Here is a 19,332-nt window from a genome sequence, read left to right on the forward strand (position 1 = left end):
TTATAGTAAAATTTATGAAATTCTAATAAATATATTCTGTAAGGAAAAATTTAAAACTATGCAGAAAATATAACTACTTCTTTTTACTATTACTCTCAAGAAGGTAGCATTTTGCATTAGGGTGTGATTCATCAAGTAAGTGGAAAGCTTATCAACCATATAATGCATGTTTCCATAGTGAGTAGTAGGGGTCTTGGAAATGTGCTGACCCTTTGATTGAGGGATATTGCCAGCATATCAACTTGAAGGGCATCCCAACCAATCAAGACTCAATAAGAAGTTTGAACACCTTTTAAAGAAGGTAATACGTGACCATTGCTAGAAAATATTTTTATATTTTATATATCTTCCATCCACTGTTTCTAGATTTCTGGCTTTTTGTCTCTAATTGTGTTACCTGCCCATTGAAACCTAGTATTGGTTAGTGACTCTTGGTGTAATTTTAGGGTATAAAAAATCGAGAAAACTCTCATCCAATTTTATTAGGTTGGGAGGAAAACCCAATGAACCAGTTTGGCTGAGAGACACTGGTCTCTCTCAATAACCTGTTATTGGCTTGGAGCTTTGCTTCTTCATTTTATTTTACATTGGCTTAAAATATTAGCCACAATTATCATGAGAACCCTTGGCATTCAGAAGACCTGTCTCCCCTTCTGACTGAGGTTTCAGTCTTCCAATCAGTGAGAGTCTGGAAAGGGACTTCTTGAACAACATAAACTGAGGGGGCAGGAAATCAGTGCTTTTTCCGGGAACCACAGACACAAGAGGCCTGCTGTTTTGGCTTTGGTCTTATTCAGCTGTTGGCAGAGTAGGCTGCTGGAAATGCTGGCTGGCAGGATGGTCCCAGGCTCCTGCTTTCCCAGCTAGCCTGCCAAGTGACTTGTGTTTCTCTCTTTCTCTGGCCTGATTTTTACTATTTAATAAATAATAACTAGAAAATTAAGATATGGCCTTCAGGGAATTTCAATCATTATACTATAAATGCATATATAATACATACATACATTATACTATTTTCATTCTGTTGAGTCCTTTACTTGCCTATCAGAAGTTGAATAGAATGTTTCATTATTAGTTTTTGATCCTTCTGCTGATCACAGTCTCTTAAGTCTTTCAAAATTGTTTGTTTTTACTATGTTGTCATCTTTGTATACATTTTTCTTGTGGTACTAATTCATTTTACTCTTAAGTTAGTTCATATGAGTCTTCCCAGATTGCTCTGAAGCCATCCCCTTCATTATTATTTAATTCAATATTATTTATAATACCATTACTTATTCAGCCATTTCCCAATTTATGGGCACCTCTTCACTTTCCCATTTTGCCACATCTGTCTAAGAACTATAAATGTTTTTCGTTATGTCCTTAGAGTTCGCTTTCATTCCTTTTTTCCTTCTCTCATTTCCTTCCTTCTTCACTATTAAGTGAAACGAATTTTTTTTACCCAACTTTATGAGTGTGTTTATATTTTTTCTTTTTTGACCAGCTCCAATGTGAATGAAGTTTGTTAGCTGCTCCTTTACCATCTGCTATATGTTTGTATCAATATCTACTTGTATAACCTGGTTATCTGAGGCAATTTTTCATAAACTTCCTTTCCCCTCCCACACCTCATGTTTTCTTCTTCCCTCTATTTCTTTTCTTAAGATCATCAAGTCATAACAGAACCACTCCGAAGTCTTGTCTAATTAGATCGCCTCTATGACCCCTGATGATGATGGGGTTCAAAGGAGATAGGTAAATCATCTCAAATTAGAATGTAAGCAATTTACTCCCTTTTTTAGTTCTTTATCATTGTTTGTTTAATTTTTTATGTTTTTCTTCACTTTTGTATTTGAATTTCAAAGTTTTTATATAGCTCTGGTCTTTTCATTAGAAATGGTTGGAACTTCTTGAGTAAAAATCCCATTTCTCACCTCTAGAATTACACATAGTTTTTCTATGAAAATTATTCTTGGATATAAACCAATTTTTCAGTTTTTAGCTTATTGCAATTCCTTTGCTCTCTGGAAGATCATATTTCAAAATTACCACTCCTTTAGGGTGGTAGCTACTAAGTCACATATGATCCTGACTGTGGCTCCTTGATACTTGAATTTTTTTTTTTGGCTGCTTGCAGTATTCTTTGACTTAATTTTGAGGTTTCCTTCAAGAGGCAACCAGTGGATTCTCCCTATGTCCACTTTGACTTCTTGTTCTAAGAAAACTGTAGTTTTCTTTTAAGATTTCTTTTTCTACTTTTCTCCCAACCCCAATACTCCAAGCTACAGACCACCTACCAGTCTAATAATTCTTAATGCTTTTTTTTCCTTTCCCTATTTTCTAAGGAAATTGTTTTAACTCTGAGATAATTGCTATTTTCTGCCATTTTTTCACTCTTTTGACATTATTTCTTGTCTTATGGAGTTCTTGGCTTCTACTGTTTTTTTTTTAATTGTTGGATTAAATGACTTTTAGGGTCACTTCTGCCTCTAGATTTATAATCCTAAATCATGAATGGGTTACATTCTTCTTCAATGAATGGAATTCTTGTATTTGGGTTCCCCTACCCCCATGAAATGATCAGTCAGTAAACATTTTGTTAAGCACCTACTATGTGCCAGGCATTGTGCTAAGTGCCTTGGCAATTATCAGCACAAGATTTAGATTTATTAATTTAATTTCATGTATAAGATTCAGGGAATCACCAAGTTACATTTTGTTGTCTGTTTACTTGAAGTTAAGAACATATAATAAATAGCAAAGTAAAGACATACAAAACTATGTATCATTCATCTGTCCAATCCTTTAATTTATTATTTTATTATTTTACATGTGAATGGTCAAAGAAAATTTGTAAATTGTTCTGAATGGCCTTCCAAATGCTGAGTGACTTCTTCTTCCTTATGGCATTAGGTAGTTTTCACAGGGACAGATCTTATGTTGAGTGATTGAATCTGAAGAAGAAGAAGAGAAGTTAATTATTCAGGATGGTCACACAGTAAAAAGTCTGGTACCCAGAAAGATATCTTTTTCATTTAACAAAGATAATACTTCTAATTCTAAAAAAAAAAAAAAGAGAGAGAGAATCATGGTGTAGCGGCTAAAGAACTAGGCAGGATCAGAAATGTGAGTCCTGGTCTCTACTCTGCCCATAAGCAGCTGCATGTACTGGGTGCCCAGTGTGAAGGAGCTCAATTATTATTTGTTGAGTAGATGATTGTAAACTCTGGGTCTCACTTTTCTCTGTAAAAGGATGGAGAGATCTCCAAAGCCTCTTCTTAGCAAGGTTCTTTTCTTTTCTTTCCTTTTTTAATTTTTTAAACCCTTGCTTTCCATCTCAGAATCAATACCTTGTAGTGATTAAAGGAAGAAGAGTGGTAAGGACTAGACATTGGGGAGTTAAGTGATTTGCTCAGTCACAAAAACAAGAAATATCTAAGGCCAGATCTGAACCCAGGACTTCCCATCTCTAGGTCTGAATCTCAATCCACCACCTAGCTGCCCCCAGCAAGGTTTTTTAAAACTTCATTCCTTTCAGCTTTGGAATTTTCTGACCTAAAGCCCTATCTAGCTATAATGTTTAATGATTCCATGAAAATATTTAAAGAGGAGATTCTGGGTCTAGTATTGAGATGTCGTTGTAGCTTGATAAGTGTTCTATCACACTGCTGATACATACTGAGCCTGCAGTACACTAAAATCCCAAGCTCTTTTTCAGAGAAATTGTCATCTATGTACACATCCTCATCTTATACTAATGAATTGAATTTTTGAACCCAAGTATAAAATATTAAATGTATAATTATTAGATTTAATTTTATAAGATATAAACTAATATTCTACTTTTCAAGGCTTTTAAAAATATAACTGCCAACTAATATGTTAGATGTCCTTCCAGCATTGGGTCATTTGCAAATTTGATAAATTTATCTTCTGTACTTTCCAAGTCTGAAAAAAAATGTTAGAGCTGTAAGAATGGGATTTGTGCAAGCATAAGATCAAGCATAGATTTCTACAGCACAACCCTGGAGATTTCCTTCTAAATTGGCATTGAACTATTAATGACTATTCTTTGCATCCAATCATTCAACTGGTTCCAAATCCATTGACTGCATTATTATCTAATCCAAATTTTTATGATCCTCCCCCCCCAATAACAATGTAAGATTTGGCAAATACTTTGCTAAAATCTAGAAAATCTTTATCAATAGCATTCCCTTGATCTAATAGTCTAGAAATGCTACTAAAAAGAGGGAAAATAAGGTTAATCCGGCATGGCCTGTTCTTGATGAAACCATGCTGAATTTGTGTGACCATGGCTTTATTCCTTATGTGTTTTTATTAACCATCTCTTTAAAAATAAGGATGGGGCCTAAATCTGTGATTTCATAGGAAAAGCATCTCTGAAGTGCAGAATTTCTTCTACTAATACAGGTTTATACTTTCTCTGTGGCTTACAGACTTATCCAGAGCACTAAGAAATTAAGTGACTTTCTAGAGTCACAAAGTATATGTCAAAGATGGGATGCAAACCCAGATATTCCTATTTTTGAGGCCAGTGTTCTAACCATTTCTGTCTTAATAATGTTATTTTTTAAAATCTATCTAAAATTTTTTGCAAGGAATTAAAAACAAGCTCACTGGCCTCTAGTTTATAAGCTCCAGCCACTTTTCCTTTATTGTAAATCAGGACATTTGCCCTTCTGCAGTGCTTTGAAAACTTGTTGTCCGTGGTTTTTCAGAGATCACCAATAGTCATTCAGTTTTCACATCTGCTAGTTCTTTCAATTCCTTAGATATTGAAATCCTAGGTATGTTCAAGGTGTCCAACTGTTCTCTGCTTCTCTGTTACAAAATCTATGAAAGAATGGTCACTTCTGCCAAGATTCCTATCGCATTATATACTTCATTTAAGTCTATTTACTTGAACTTGCCAAAATCTCTTACTATCTTCTCAGTGGAAACAGAAACAAAGTAAGAGCTACTGTGATGCTAATCATTCTGAGCATCAGTCATACCTTTTTTAATCTTCCTCTTTCTCATAATAACTAAAAAACTTAATTTGCTATTCTTATGTTTCCTCCTCAATCTTGGGTTATTCTGAGTGAGTTAGGGCCAATATCTACCAGGATTCCCTTTCTCCACCAGCTTTTCTATAAAAGAAGACAAAAGTTTTTCCTGGGACTTCATTAGCCCCTGCCTCTCTTGGTAAATGTTTCTGGTCATAGAGAGGGCATAAAAAGTTCTCCCCATGTGGAGGCAGAGCCCCTTCAATTTAGTAGATGTCTGAAGAGAATATGAAAGACCAAAGCTTGCCCTGCTGCTCAGACATGTTTCCATAAGGAGACAAGGGGACACATCTATTGACAGTGATGTATTTTGTCGGATACATATCCTAGCTTTATTAGGGCTAAGTAAACTTCCTTTTGCTAACTGTTCAATGATTTATGTCATCGGCTAATTTTGTTCCAATATCAAACCTGTAAAAAGAATCCAAGTCCAAGGCCTATCCCATAACGCTGAGCTTTAAGGCTCCTGATATTGTTTTTAAAGCGCCACATATTTGCTGATCTTGTTTCTATATTCTATTTATGTCTTTTAAAAATAGAAGTTGGTTGATTAGTTCCTTTTGCAGTGATATGTCTCTTTTGACAATACCCTTTTTTCTTCATTTTGGGAATTATTTCTCTTTGTGTAATTAGAATTTAATTCTAGAAATATTTACATCTCTTCTGAGCTTATTTTCCATGAAGAATTTTAGAGCATGGGATGCTACTTGTTTTCTCTGAACCCTTTGAATGCTGTGCTCTTCAAATTTAAATGTCAGTGAAATAATACCAGCTTTTCTCTGCTACTCTATCACAAATCCTAGGATGAAATGGTCACTCTTCCCAAGATTCCCATCATTTCTACCCCAGCAGTCAGTTCCTTCATGTTTGTAAAAGTCAGATTTAGTAGAGGATTTCCTTTTTTTTTGGGTCCTTATACATTTTGAAGGATGAGAATATCATTAAATCTAGAAATTATGAACTGTTCTGAATCTGGGAGATTTAGTAGGTCTCTGGAGATGTCTGGAAAACCAAAATCTTCTATTACTACTATATGATGCCTTTCTACTAAGTTTGTGATTGGCTTCTAAGGTGATCTGCAGAATAAGCCAGTAACGGTATGAGTTCTGTTCTTGACTTTATCTTTACCCCAAATTCTCTCCAGAAGATTTTCTTCTTTGGTTCCTGGATTTCCTCATATCAATTAATAAATTAAAAAGTATTTATTAAGCACCTACTGTGTGCTAAATGTGTTCAGTTCTGGAGATATAAATGCAAGGAACGAACCATTTCTTCCTTTCATGAAACTCATGAAATCAAATCATCTATTCCTACCTGCAAGATGCTAATATCACATATATTACTGAAGTCAATACTGAATATAGAGAATAAATAAAAATAAAAAGTCACATGAATAGGTCTTCTTAGTATATAAATCAGTTCTCTCTCTATTCCCCTCCCATACCCCTTGATCCTGTATTTTTGAATAATGAAAGCCATATTGCAGTCATAGTTTCATTCCATTAAGTGTCACTGCAACTCATGAGGTCAAAATGACTCTTAATATTAGGTTCTCTAGTGAATGTTATTACCTATTAGGCAAGTGAGAAGCAAATACTAAAATAGATTATTGGCACTAACCATGGAGTGTGAAATGTTACTAAGGAAATTAATGCCAAATTGCTAGTAGGTGGCATAATAGGATACTAGGTTTGGTGTTAGAAAGATCTGAGTTCAAATCTGACCTTAGGCACCAGCTTTGTGACACTGGGCAAGTCACTTAACTACTGTCTGCTTCTGGCTCCTCATCTATCTATAAAATGGGGATAATAAGAGTGCCTACATCTCAGGGTTTTTATGAGGGTAAAATGAGATAATATTTGTAGTATTTAGCCAGTGCTTAGCACATAGTTGGTACTTAATAAGTCCTGGTTCCCTTCTTTTCTTTCCTCTCTTTTATTTCCCCACTTTACCCCCATGAGAGAGAATAAGCCAACTCAATTTGATAAGACATGAAAGAATCACTGTGGGTGTGATAGAATAGAAGTAGCCCTGGTTGTGATGCATAAAGAAAATGAAAGACTTATGAGGATTACTAAAAGACAATTGCCCTTGATTTTGTTACAGCATAATACATGCGAGATGAAAGTTGACATACTGGTAGACTGAGACCTTAAAATTTAATTTACATTTTTAGTGTTCTACCTCCCAAGTACCTGTAGAGACCTAAGAAAATGCAGCCCAAAGATGTTGTTGGGGCAAGGGCAACAAAAGTCATCATCCTTTTTCAGACTTCTCTAGACAAAATATTATTTAACATTTGTGTAGAACAGAACAACAAAGTGGGGTGTGTGTGTGTGTGTGTGTGTGTGTGTGTGTGTGTGTGTGTGTGTGTGTGTGATATTACAGTTTCTTAAGCATATTCACTTTGAGAAAGTAGAGCTCTGGGTATATGTGGTTACCTAGGAAGGTATGACGTGGGCTAAGAATTAAAATGGAATTCTGACTACAAGTTCTATGATCACTGAATTGAACGATTCAAAGAAGAGAACAGAGGAGTATTCAGAATTTAGAGAAGAGTCAAAAAAAAAAAAAGAGTCCTGACAGCAGATATGATCTTGCTTATGTGACTTCTGGTACAGCCTGGCTCTCTGAAAGAAGCCAGCTTCACGGACACTGACTAAGGGGGCTGACTGAACCCAAATCACAGGCTACATGTATGAAACACAAAGTAATAAGTGAACCTGAAGAGATCAACTCAGTTGCAACACAGGAGGGGACTGAAAGAGTTGTACAGGATTATTACAAACAGCACTCTTGGCAATGACTGAAGTCGCTGAAAGAACTGGTAAATAGACAGCCCTTCCTGCAGGGGGGAGGATCAATATATACCATGGATCCTGAGTGGGGTGTGGGTGACTGGGAGTATATTATTATATTGCTGAAGACCAGCCAGGGCAGTGGAGATAAGCGCTGGGATGTAGGTGAGCCATAATGCTTGTCAGGGATTAGCAGAGAGCATTACCTGGCAGTAAGACACGTCTAGTAGAGGGAAGCACTTACTAGCTCTGGGTATCTAGGCAAGTCACTTAACCACTCTTTCCCTCAGTTTCTCCACCTGAAAACGGGGATGATAAAAGCACCTACCTCCCAGAGCTGCTATGATCAAATGAGATAATACTTATGAAGTACTTACTATAGTACCTGGCACATAGTAGATGCTTACTAAATGTTTATTCCATTCTATTCCAACACAGTGCTGTTACCAGAAGACACTGGCAGTTTTGCAATACTGGAAGTATAAATTGTCTCTCCATGTTTTTGTTTTGGTTATATGGGCTCCCTGTGTATGCCTCTTCAACATGTAAGTACTCTGGGAACATGTTTTCCATGTATATGCAACATGTGCGATATCAATAGAGAATAATTTGTCCTGTTGCATGTATATGTGGAAAGAGGAGCAAAAGGGTTTAGAGTAATGTTCTTTTATTATTTTAAGATTATGTTATTTCATTGAATGGTTTGGTTGAGAACTATGTGTGTATTTCTGGCTAGTTTGAAAAAGTAAACACTTAGGTAGGGTCTTATAAGCAATCATTTGGAGAGGATTTTGACTCATGAAGCATCTATCTAGCACCATAACTGGGATAGTGGGGAGAGACCATACATAGCACATAAAATTATACATCCCACACAAGAACTGGAAATAAGTGCTTGTTTCCAAGTAGTTGACTTGAGATAGAAAACTCATTGTGTACGTTATGCTACTGAGTTGAGTCACTGTCACTAGAGCATGCTAATCTCTGATTGTCCAGAAGCAGACTATAATTCTTAAGAAACTCTTACCTTTTGTATTATAACCAATACTAAGTATTGGTTCCAAGGCAGAAGAGCAATAAGGGCTAGGTAATTAGGATTAAGAGACTGGTCCAGGGTCTAAGAAGTATCTGAGGCCAGATTTGAACCCAGGACTTCTCATCTCCAGACCTGGATTTCTATCCATTCAGCCACTTACCTGTCCCTAGAAGCAGATAATAAATTACAAAAGGGGAAGTTAAGGGGGCAGCTGGGTAGCTCAGTGGAGTGAGAGTCAGGCCTAGAGACAGGAGGTCCTGGGTTCAAATCCGGCCTCAGCCACTTCCCAGCTGTGTGACCCTGGGCAAGTCACTTGACCCCCATTGCCCACCCTTACCAATCTTCCACCTATGAGACAATACACCGAAGTACAAGGGTTTAAAAAAAAAAGGGGGAAGTTAAGATATGAAAGAGAATGACCAAAAGATATTGGGGCCTACGCAGATAACATTTAGGCAAACAGACCACATGATTATAAAATTTCAGATTTGGAAGGGGTCCCAGTGACCACTTGGTCCAACACATAAAAGACCAAGAATCCCCTCTACAGTGTAAAGGACAAGAAGTCATCCATTGAAGACCTCCAAGGAAGGAAAACTCAATACCACTTGAAGTAGTCTATTTCTACTTTTGGCTCGCTGTAATAAGTGTTTTCTTACATTAGGTCTAAATCTGTGTCTCCGAAATTTCTACATATTATTCCTCAGTTGGCCTGTTGGGACCAAGAAGAACGAGTCAATTCCTCTACCACATCACATCTCTTCATATAATTGAAGTCAATTATGAAATCCTTGTTGAATTTTTTTCTTCTTCGGCTAAACATGTTTAGTTCCTTCAACTAATTCTGATATAACATGAACTTAAGGCCCGTTATCATCTTAAGTGCTCTCCTCTGGATGTTCTCCCAATAATCAACAGCTTCCCTAAAATATGCTGCCTGGAGCAGAATATAATATTCCAGATGTAATCCAATTTTGACAGTGGGATCATTTCTTCCTCATTCTTGGAAGCTATGCCTCTCTTAATAAGCAGCTTAAAACAATGTAAGTCCTTTTGGCTGCTTTATAGAACTGTTGACTCATGTTGGGTTTACAAGTACACCAGACTCTCAGGGTAGTTAAGGTGGTGAAAGTAAAGATACAGGGAAGTAAGGATAATTATCTAGGAAAAACTGAGGTGACTAGATAAACCAGGAAAGACAGTCTTGGGGAGGAGCCACGTTTATAATCCAGTCATATGGGTTATGGAGAATCTTATAGAATGTGGTTTTGATGACATGACCAACTGGAAGTTAACAGAATATATTAATAACATTGTTAATATTTTATACCAGTATTAACTGTATACAAGTTATAAACTGCATATACATAAGTTGTATATGAGTGTAAACTTCAGAATTTATAATAATACTGTGGTTTCAAGACTTAAAAGAGGAATGCAAGTGTATTTGGGACTCACTTTTGCTCTGTGAAAGACTGCTGGGTAAGGGGGTAATATAAGATATGAGCCTAAATGCTACCCAGCCCAGAGGATCTTTGTACCTCAGTGAAGAGATGTAGCTATTCAAGTGAGAGGACAAGTTCCACTGGGCAGGACAAAAGTGGAGATTGCCATTAGCACCAGGAATGCAATGATTTTACTTAAGAGCCAGGCATTCCTCTGGAGGAAACCATTCTCTCCTCAAATCCCTAAATGATAAACATCCCAACTAATCTCCCCAACCTTTCTTTGACTGAACTTTTCTGGGGGAACTCTTAAGAGTGGGAAGAGGGAAAATAATTGTTTATACTCAGTCCTGCTGGGGAGATCTATGGCCATCTCTTTAAATGATAAAGCAATTAGGGACCTTTCACTTCCTTCTCTCTTCAAACAAATTGCCTTTTTGTTCATAACAGAGTCCAGGTCCTAAAGGAACTTCTATCCTGGAGCCCTGCTTTCCTGATTGGTAACTGTATAACTTGGAACACTATTTTAGATCAGTTCCTCCAGTTTTCTCAACAATCATTGGCTATCACCGAGAATGGAAGCTCCTTTAGTGCATGGTCTCTTAAATGCTCATTCATTCATTCAGATGCCCTGATTCCCCATACTCTTGAATTTCAGCAATCTTAATATCTTAGCAAAGAGTGGACAGACTGGCTAACTAAAAAAAAATATCCTTAAGAGAGAAAAAGATAGTGGAAGATACTGGGGGGAGAGGGGGAAGGACAAAAGTAGAAGATCCTTTTGCTGTGTAGAGTCCTACCTAAGATCTATTCCCTTTGCCAAAGAACCAGGGCATCACACCATGTCTTCTAGCAAGTGATCTCATAACACAACACATACAAGCAGTAAACAAACACAAGTGTGAGAACAAAGGGTCACTTGACAGCTTATGGATGGCAAAAAGCCAAAGTAACTGTGTCTAGGATCCACTACAGCTCAAAATTCCTGACTGTAAACACAAACTTGATAAATGATTTTTATCCAAGTTTTCTTGGCATCTGAAGATAACCACATCCACAAATTCCACTGTCAGATAACATGAATAATCCTTAAACACCCAATAAAATGTAAATGTAAGGACAGATGTTAGAGTAATGCCAATAATATCTGGCTGGAAAAGAGAGCAACAGTAAACTGAACTATACAGGAGCAACTCCTATAAAGATTAAAAAAATAATTTTATCAGGTCGTGGCACACATGGTAGTAGGAGTTTATTGCCTCTGTTTTCTATATGGTCTTCTGTTTTGGACATATACCTAGAAGCCCATGGCATTTAGTCTTTTTATAGTATGATGGGCAAGTCATTTTACTTGGCTATATCTGTTTTCCATTTGTCAAATGGACTTAGGGGTATTTGCATAAAGTGTTTAGGAATACTATGATGAAAGTTTTTGGAATGTAAGATACTATTGTTATTTTGGTTTCATGTTCACCAAAAGAATCATGAATCTGAGGGTTTGAAGAGTTTAGAGATAATCTAATCCAGGCTCTCATTCAGTGGAAGAAGTCCATCTTTGATGATCATCCATCCTGTTTGAAAGTCATAGGAAGTAACAGTCAACAAGCACTTTTTATGGACCAGTGCACTACAAAATGTGCACTTAGCATACAAAGAAAGGCAAGAACACAACCTGTGCTCTCAAGCTCAGATTCTAATGGAGAAATTATGCAAAAAAATATATGTACATGAAATGTGTAAATGGAAGGTAATATTAGTGAACTTACTAATGAAAAAAATTCATTATTGAATGGCCGAGACTATTAAAATGTTTTCTCTTATATCGATCTCTTTTACTTTTCCTTCTGTTTCTCTTAATTCTGCCCTCTGAGGCTAAGTAGAGCAAGTCTAATCCTACTTCTGAGTAAAGTAGCAATGATGGACTTGAAGTCAAGAAGACCTGTGTTCAAATTACCTCTAACACTTATTAACTTTATGACAATGGGCAAGTCATAAAATTTCTTGGAGTCTATTTTTTTAATCTATAAATGGGGTTAATAATATCCCTAGTGCCTATAGGTTTGTTTAAAAAACTGGGAAAGATTTTAAGTATCATATCAATGCAACCTATTATTATCCCTATATGTGGTATCCCAAAGTGTCAGGGTTGGGTTAAGCCAGGGGTCAGCAACCTTTTTGGCCATGAGAGCCATAAACGCCACATTTTTTAAAATGTAATTTCGTGAGAGCCGTACAGTGCTCACAGTGCGCGCTTCTGTAACAGCGCCTGAAAAAAAATTGACTTTATTGCTGACCCCTCGGTTAAGCTATTAAAGCTTAGAGTGACACACTAAATGTGTTTCTAATACAGTGGGACACTCTCTACTAGCCTTTCAAATGGTTGAAGAGTATTGTGCTCTCTAAATATTTTTTCTCAAAAAAAAGTCCTATCTTTTCCTTAATTCTTCTTTTTCTCCTACTATTACTCAACATGCCTCCTTCCACTGTAACTGTTTTTAATTTTGTTCACCAATTTCAGTTCATTTTTAGGTTTAGGACATTCCAAACTTTTTATAGCTTTGTGCTATGTTTTTTGTATTCAGTCTTCATTTCCTGTCTTTGATTTCTAAGTTGGTTGGTACATAATTATCTGCGCAAATACATTGGTTTCTTTGGTTAACTCCTCTTTTTGTGTCTTCAGTCTTTCATTCTAGAAATAATCACATACCTTCTTGGTTGACTATCTCTGAAAAATTTTAGAAATTTTAGAAAATGGGTTCCTAGCTATCCTTCTTCTAAAACCTTTTAAATGACTTCTCCCAATATCTCTGGCACATGTTGTATCATGCCTGGCTTTCCTCTTTTCCTCTATCCCAAGTACTAAGACAGAATTGTCACTTCCTCTAAAATCTCATCATCTCTAGCCCATTAACTGTATTCCTCTTTTTGAAAATCACATCTAGAACAGAAGTTCTCCAAGTGATTTCTTCCATTTTATGAAAGATGATATTTTCATTAAGCAAATCAAGAAATTATTAGTAGTTATGTTTTTGGGAGGTTTGACTCTAGGTGATGTCTGGATAACTGGAATTCCCCTTTATTACTATGCCTCATGCATTTGTGCCAGGTTTGTGATCTGTTTCCTGAATTCTTCATCTATTTCCTATTTGTCCAGCTGGTCTGTAGAATATTCCAATGTCTACATTCAGTTTCTGGTTCTGTTTATCATCCCTCAAACGATCTCTACTACATTCCCCTTGCTGATTTCTAGATTTCCTTACATGTGTATATCTTCTAATAAGAACTAGTTTTTCTTGTTTCACCCCTCTTACCTGTGCCATTTCTTTTGAATAAACCATATTTTAACAGAGGCAAATTTCCTTATTTGCCTTCTGCAGAAGCCCATGCTTATACTCCTATATACCTATTTCTCTTTTCTTGGCTCATTTGTTCCCTACTAATTACCTTCTTCTGAGCCATGTGCTGCCTGACTGTCCTCCAAAGCATCCTCACTCAAGAAGGCCTCTCAAACAGTTCCCTGAGGCCAGCATGTATACTTCAAAGGGAAGCTGGATAAGCATTTTTCTCCCTCATCTTCTTTTGATATACATATTTAATATGTATACATATACACATGTAATATTTTAGGGGGTAAATGATTACAAGCACTGAAATATTCTCAGAAAATGCCTTTTTTACACTATGAGAGCGAAGGGTAGCATTCTGGAGAAAATAATTTGGGAAATAATGAACTCGTCCAAATTTGTACTTTTTTTTTATGAGGATAATGGGTACTCAGGAAGTGAGGCAGCTTGTCCTTGGTCACACACAAGTAGTTAGTGGCTGTCACTATGATGTAGAAAGTGAGATGAGAAGGTAAAAAGAGAAGTGATATTGGTAGACTGTGGTAGGAAAGATACTCTGAATTTAGAAACCAGTATTAAAAATTGAATTTATATATACTGCCATTATTGAAACAGGAAATCATATGAACTGTCTGTGAGAGTCTGTGCCATCATACTGTATTCTTACAAAACCAGAGAGCATTCAGAATTGTTTAACAAAGAAAGAGAAGAAAGCTAAAACATTAAGTGTTTTTAATACCACAAAGTAAACTAAGGAAAGAACAAGAAGGCTTAGCTAGGATGAGGCTGAATACACTGAGGAATAAAACTGTTTGAATAAATTTACCTTAACTGGTACTAAGAGTAATTGATTTCCTTTTAAAATATTAGTGAATTAATTGACACTAACTTCTGAGTTACTCATCAAACATAACAAATGAGTCCACTTTAATAATGATCTTGTCTACATTTCCTGTTTTTCATCTTTGGTGGCTTAGCAGTAGGAAGGACAAATTGGAACCACATAAAATAACAAACACAAAATGCTTCGTAAATTTTAAAGTACTATGTACATTCTAGCTATTGTGGAGACATTCAAGGTATAAGTAATGGAAAGAGCAATAAAGTCAGAGCGGAACTATGTGACTGTAAGTCATTTTACATGTCCAGGTCTCAGTTTCCTCTTTTGTTAAGGAGGGATAACCACTGCTCCACTTCTTGTCGTGAGGTTATTACAAAGAATGTATTATGTTAACCTTAAAGTGCTATAGAAATGAGAGCTGCTATTATTACTTCCAAAGTAGTGAATGTTAAAGCCCAGAATTTTTAATTTCAGGCAAACAAATTAGTATCTCTCTAATGGGCATTTTTTCTTTCTCATTGACTTTTAGAATTCCTCATCATCGATGTTGGCACAAGTTAAGAAAAACATTTGGTTCATAAATTTTTCCTTTGTGCTTCTAGACCTGGCACTGTGAAAAGCAGAGCATACTTTGTATTGCAATAAACAATGTTCACTATGGAATGATCTCCAGCAATTGATGTAGAGTGAAAGGAACAGATCCAGGAGAACATTGTACACAGAGACTGATACACCCTGGTACAACTGAACATAACGGATTTCTCTACCAGTAGCAATGCAAGGATCCAAAGCAAGGCTGAGGGACTTATGAGAAAGAAAACTAGCCACATTCAGAGGAAGAACTGTGGGAGGAGAAACACAGAAGAAAAACAACTGCTTGAACACATGGGCTGATGGGGATATTATTGGGGATATAGATACTAAATGATAACTCTAGTCCAACTATCAATAATATGGAATTAGGTCTTGATCAATGATATATGTAAAACCCAGTGGAATTGTGTGTCAACTAAGGGGTTAGGGGAGCTTTGGGGGAGAGGGGAAGAACATGAAACATGTAACTAGGGGAAAATATTCAAAATAAAAAAAATGTTCACAGTTTCTAAGATATTTTCTAATGACAGGATAATGACTAAAATGTAGCAAGAAAAATCCAGAAGATTCTTTTTTCTAAATGAAAAACATTTTAATGTAAAAAATCCCTGAGAAAAAAATCTTAAAAGTAAACAAAAATAACCATAATCATTGGATTTGAGGATCAAGAAATGTGTTGTTTTAACTTACTAGCAATTAGGAAATAACTGCTAGGTTCATTAACAGCTCAAGCTTGAACCCTGATCTCTTGACAGAGATGATTAGGACATCACACATATGCTCTGTGGACCTGCTCTACTCCATATTATGTGGCATTTGTGGGTTATAAGGTTAGGTTGGCAAGGTGGGTAGGAGGGTGAGGCAGAAGGAAGGACTTTCCCATTCATTGGGAATGATTAGTTATCAGTGTGAATTCTAATCATCAGAATGGAAAAATTCTAAGAACAGGATCACAAAAAGAAATGCAAAGCAATTAAATTGAAATTGAATGAATAGGGGTCTACTTATTAAAAATACTGAAGAGATATTGATCTCATCAAAATCAAATGGTCTTTGTCAAACAAGATCCTAAGCAATATATACTCCATTTTTTGTTCTTGGGTTTTCTCCTATTATTGATGAGTTAAACAAGGCTACAGGAGAGAACTAATCATTTAATAGCATTGTTTTATGCTTTTTAAATGTAACTTGGAGTTGCATTTACCACCTTTAAGTTGTTTATCATTTGAACCAAATAATTTTTACTCTAAAATCTTATAAAAATGCATTCAGGACATTGATTTTTTCACATTCAGCCTATATTCTTACATCCCTGGGCAGAAGTTCATATCCAGTGAGCTGCCTGGATGGCCCTGACTCCTTCCAAAACAAAGGAATCAAGGTTTTGCCTTTTACTATGTCTGATCCTATAGACAAATGAAAATTAAACTAAAGGTTTAACCAAATTTAGTGAAAATATTACTTTGAACTTATTAGAAATATAAGGTGATTTCATTAATTGCTTTATATTTTCTAACCCCCCCCCTCACATAACTGCAAGAAAAGAAAAGAAAAAAGAAAAGACTGTATGGATAGGCAAGGATACATCTATAGACATCATTTATCTGTCATACAACTGCAATGTGCTGGCAATTCAGTATTGTATGAGACAAATATTTAGTGGACCTCTAACTCAGTCTGCCCCAGCACAGCCAACATCACTGCCGATCTCCAGGTTCAACATTGCCATGGAGGTAGACAGCATGACAGCACAATGATTGAAAGCCACTGACCTATGGAAGATTCAGGGAGGAGCTTAGGGTTGAAAAAACAGCTTGAGACCTGAGGATCTCTTTGGTTCCAGATCAGTCTCTGAGCTAACTCTGTTAACCAGTCTCTGGGCTTGCTCTCTTATCTCACTGGGCCATCGGTGGCTCAGAGAGCTGGCTGCAATGGAGGATTGGATTTTTTTTTTTTTAAACCCTTAACTTCTGTGTATTGGCTCTTTGGTGGAAGAGTGGTAAGGGTGGGCAATGGGGGTCAAGTGACTTGCCCAGGGTCACACAGCTGGGAAGTGGCTGAGGCCAGCTTTGAACCTAGGACCTCCCATCTCTAGGCCTGGCTCTCAATCCACTGAGCTACCCAGCTGCCCCGGAGGATTGGAGTTTTACCTAAAGTTAGAAAGGCTGGAAACCTTATTTCTCTCTTTCTTTCACTTTAATAGTAAATGCTTATAAATCTAGTAATAAGCCTCCAGATTAACGATTATTTATAACACTATAATTTGACACTAACTCATGTGAGAATCACATTCAGAGATTTGATCTGTGGCAATATTATTTGTCAAAGAGGAAGGCTGTAGACTTTGGACAAGACGCTGAGTGAGTTCTTTGCCTCTACCTCAGGAAGGCAACAACAACAACAACAACAACAACAACAAAAAAGTGCCAAATAAAGTTATAAAAAATAACAACAAAAAGAAGGGAAAAGAAACCATTTCCTACAAGATCATTCCTACAGAATCAAAATACAAACCAGAAGTCAGCTTTATAGCTCACTGCTTTCATCTGTGCCCTGCAGTCCTTTCCCACATATCCCTAGTGTGGGAACATTTGATGGTAACTAGAACAAGACTGCCATAAATAATTGAAAAACTGCAAGAAACTCTAATATTGTTCAGAGATAAAGTGAGAAAAAGAGAAATAAAATGACTAAAAGAAGATAAAAAAGATAGACACTGTGAAGCAAAATATAGTTATTAAAAGGGAAATCAAAACCACAAATATGACAGAAGAAAATTTAGAGCAAATAAAATATTCCATAATGGCAGTGTCTCTGAAAAGGAACAGATCTTTCTTTCTGTCTCTCCGTCTCTGTCTCTCTCTTTTTCTCTCCCTCTCTCTCTCCATACTTTCTGTCTTAGAATCAATATTAAGTATAAATTCCAAGGCTTATTGTTGTAAGGGCTAGCAACTGAGGTTAAATAACTTGCCCAAGGTCACATATATAGGAAATGTCTGGGGCTGGATTTGAACCTAGGACTTCCAGTCTTTAAGCATGGCACTCTATCCTCTAAATCACCTAGCTGCCCTTCCTTTGTGTTTTCAGAACTGCATTTCTGAACTTGCCTATCTCACCAAGGAAAACATCCTCTGTAGAGTTTTAGTCTATATGATCCTATCTATCCTTCTCTAAACCTTCTGAAATATGCCTTCCTAAGATCTTTAGTAGGGTCGATTCTATTTGTCTCTATGGCAGAAAAGGTAGGATTAGAGATCTGAGCAAAATATTAAGAAGGAAACTGTATAAGTGATATGGAGAAGTTTGAATTAGTAGAAAAGGCCAGGAATTGAATATGAGAGAAATTAAGGAAAATCTGAAGAACACCTTCCAGATCCAGATACTACTTTTGAGTTCTGAGGAAGCTAGTGGTTCAGTGGAGTGTGCTGGTCCTGGAAACAGGAAGACATGAGTTCAAATCATGCCTCAGCAACTTAACAGCTATATGTAAGTCATTTAACCTCTATTTGCTTCAGTTCTTATCTATAAGATGGAGATGATAACAACATTATCTAGCATGAAATGTTGTTCTAAGGAATTAAAGAAGTTAAAGGATGATTAAGGAGTAAGTACCTGAAGAGAAAGACTCAAGAGGTAAAGCAAGGCAAGGTAAGTGAGGAGAGGTTAGTGGAATATTTTTTTGGTGAGCTGCCAAAAGACAAAACTAAAAGAACACATGAGAACGCCATCTAGAGGGGTATTGTAATGTTCAAATAAAAAGAGGGATGTAAATCATTTTATAAACCTTGAAGCACTACATAAATGTCAATTATAATAAATAATAATAATTGTTATCGTTAGCCTATAGTCACTATGCCTATAGTTTATTGATGACTTCATTCTCTGAACCCTCTACTGCATTCTAGATGAGTTCAAGAAATATTTATACAGCAATTGAGTGGTGTGCTGGTAACTCTTTAACAACCAAGGTATACACGTACACTTTTAAGTTTAGCCATATTATAAACTCTTTTTTTCATATAAATAATCAACAAAACAAAAAAATCAAGCCTTAATTTGTAACAATTGCTCATTTATGAAGTTTTAATGCTCATAATGAACATTTCATAATTGTCTCTTGAACATTAGGTAGACCTGGCTTAATCATACTCTTGCTTGTATTCAAAGGACTATAGAAAAATAAATTGAAATAAAAATCCTAAATATCACACTTCAGAAAATCA

General features: G+C 36.3%; 1 protein-coding gene across 1 annotated transcript in view; it reads right to left on the minus strand.

Annotated features, from left to right (window-relative positions):
• Positions 1 to 2,783: 2,783 nt before the first annotated feature.
• MCPH1 (microcephalin 1) overlaps positions 2,784 to 19,332 on the minus strand; it is a 306,661-nt gene continuing 290,112 nt past the window's right edge. The window contains exon 14 of the mRNA XM_044663596.1: positions 2,784 to 2,936. Coding sequence (XP_044519531.1) covers positions 2,884 to 2,936 — 53 coding nt within the window. The 3' untranslated portion in view covers positions 2,784 to 2,883. The remainder of the gene's footprint in view (positions 2,937 to 19,332) is intronic.

This window comes from Gracilinanus agilis, chromosome 2, assembly GCF_016433145.1.
Source record: "Gracilinanus agilis isolate LMUSP501 chromosome 2, AgileGrace, whole genome shotgun sequence".
Lineage (NCBI taxonomy): Eukaryota > Metazoa > Chordata > Mammalia > Didelphimorphia > Didelphidae > Gracilinanus > Gracilinanus agilis.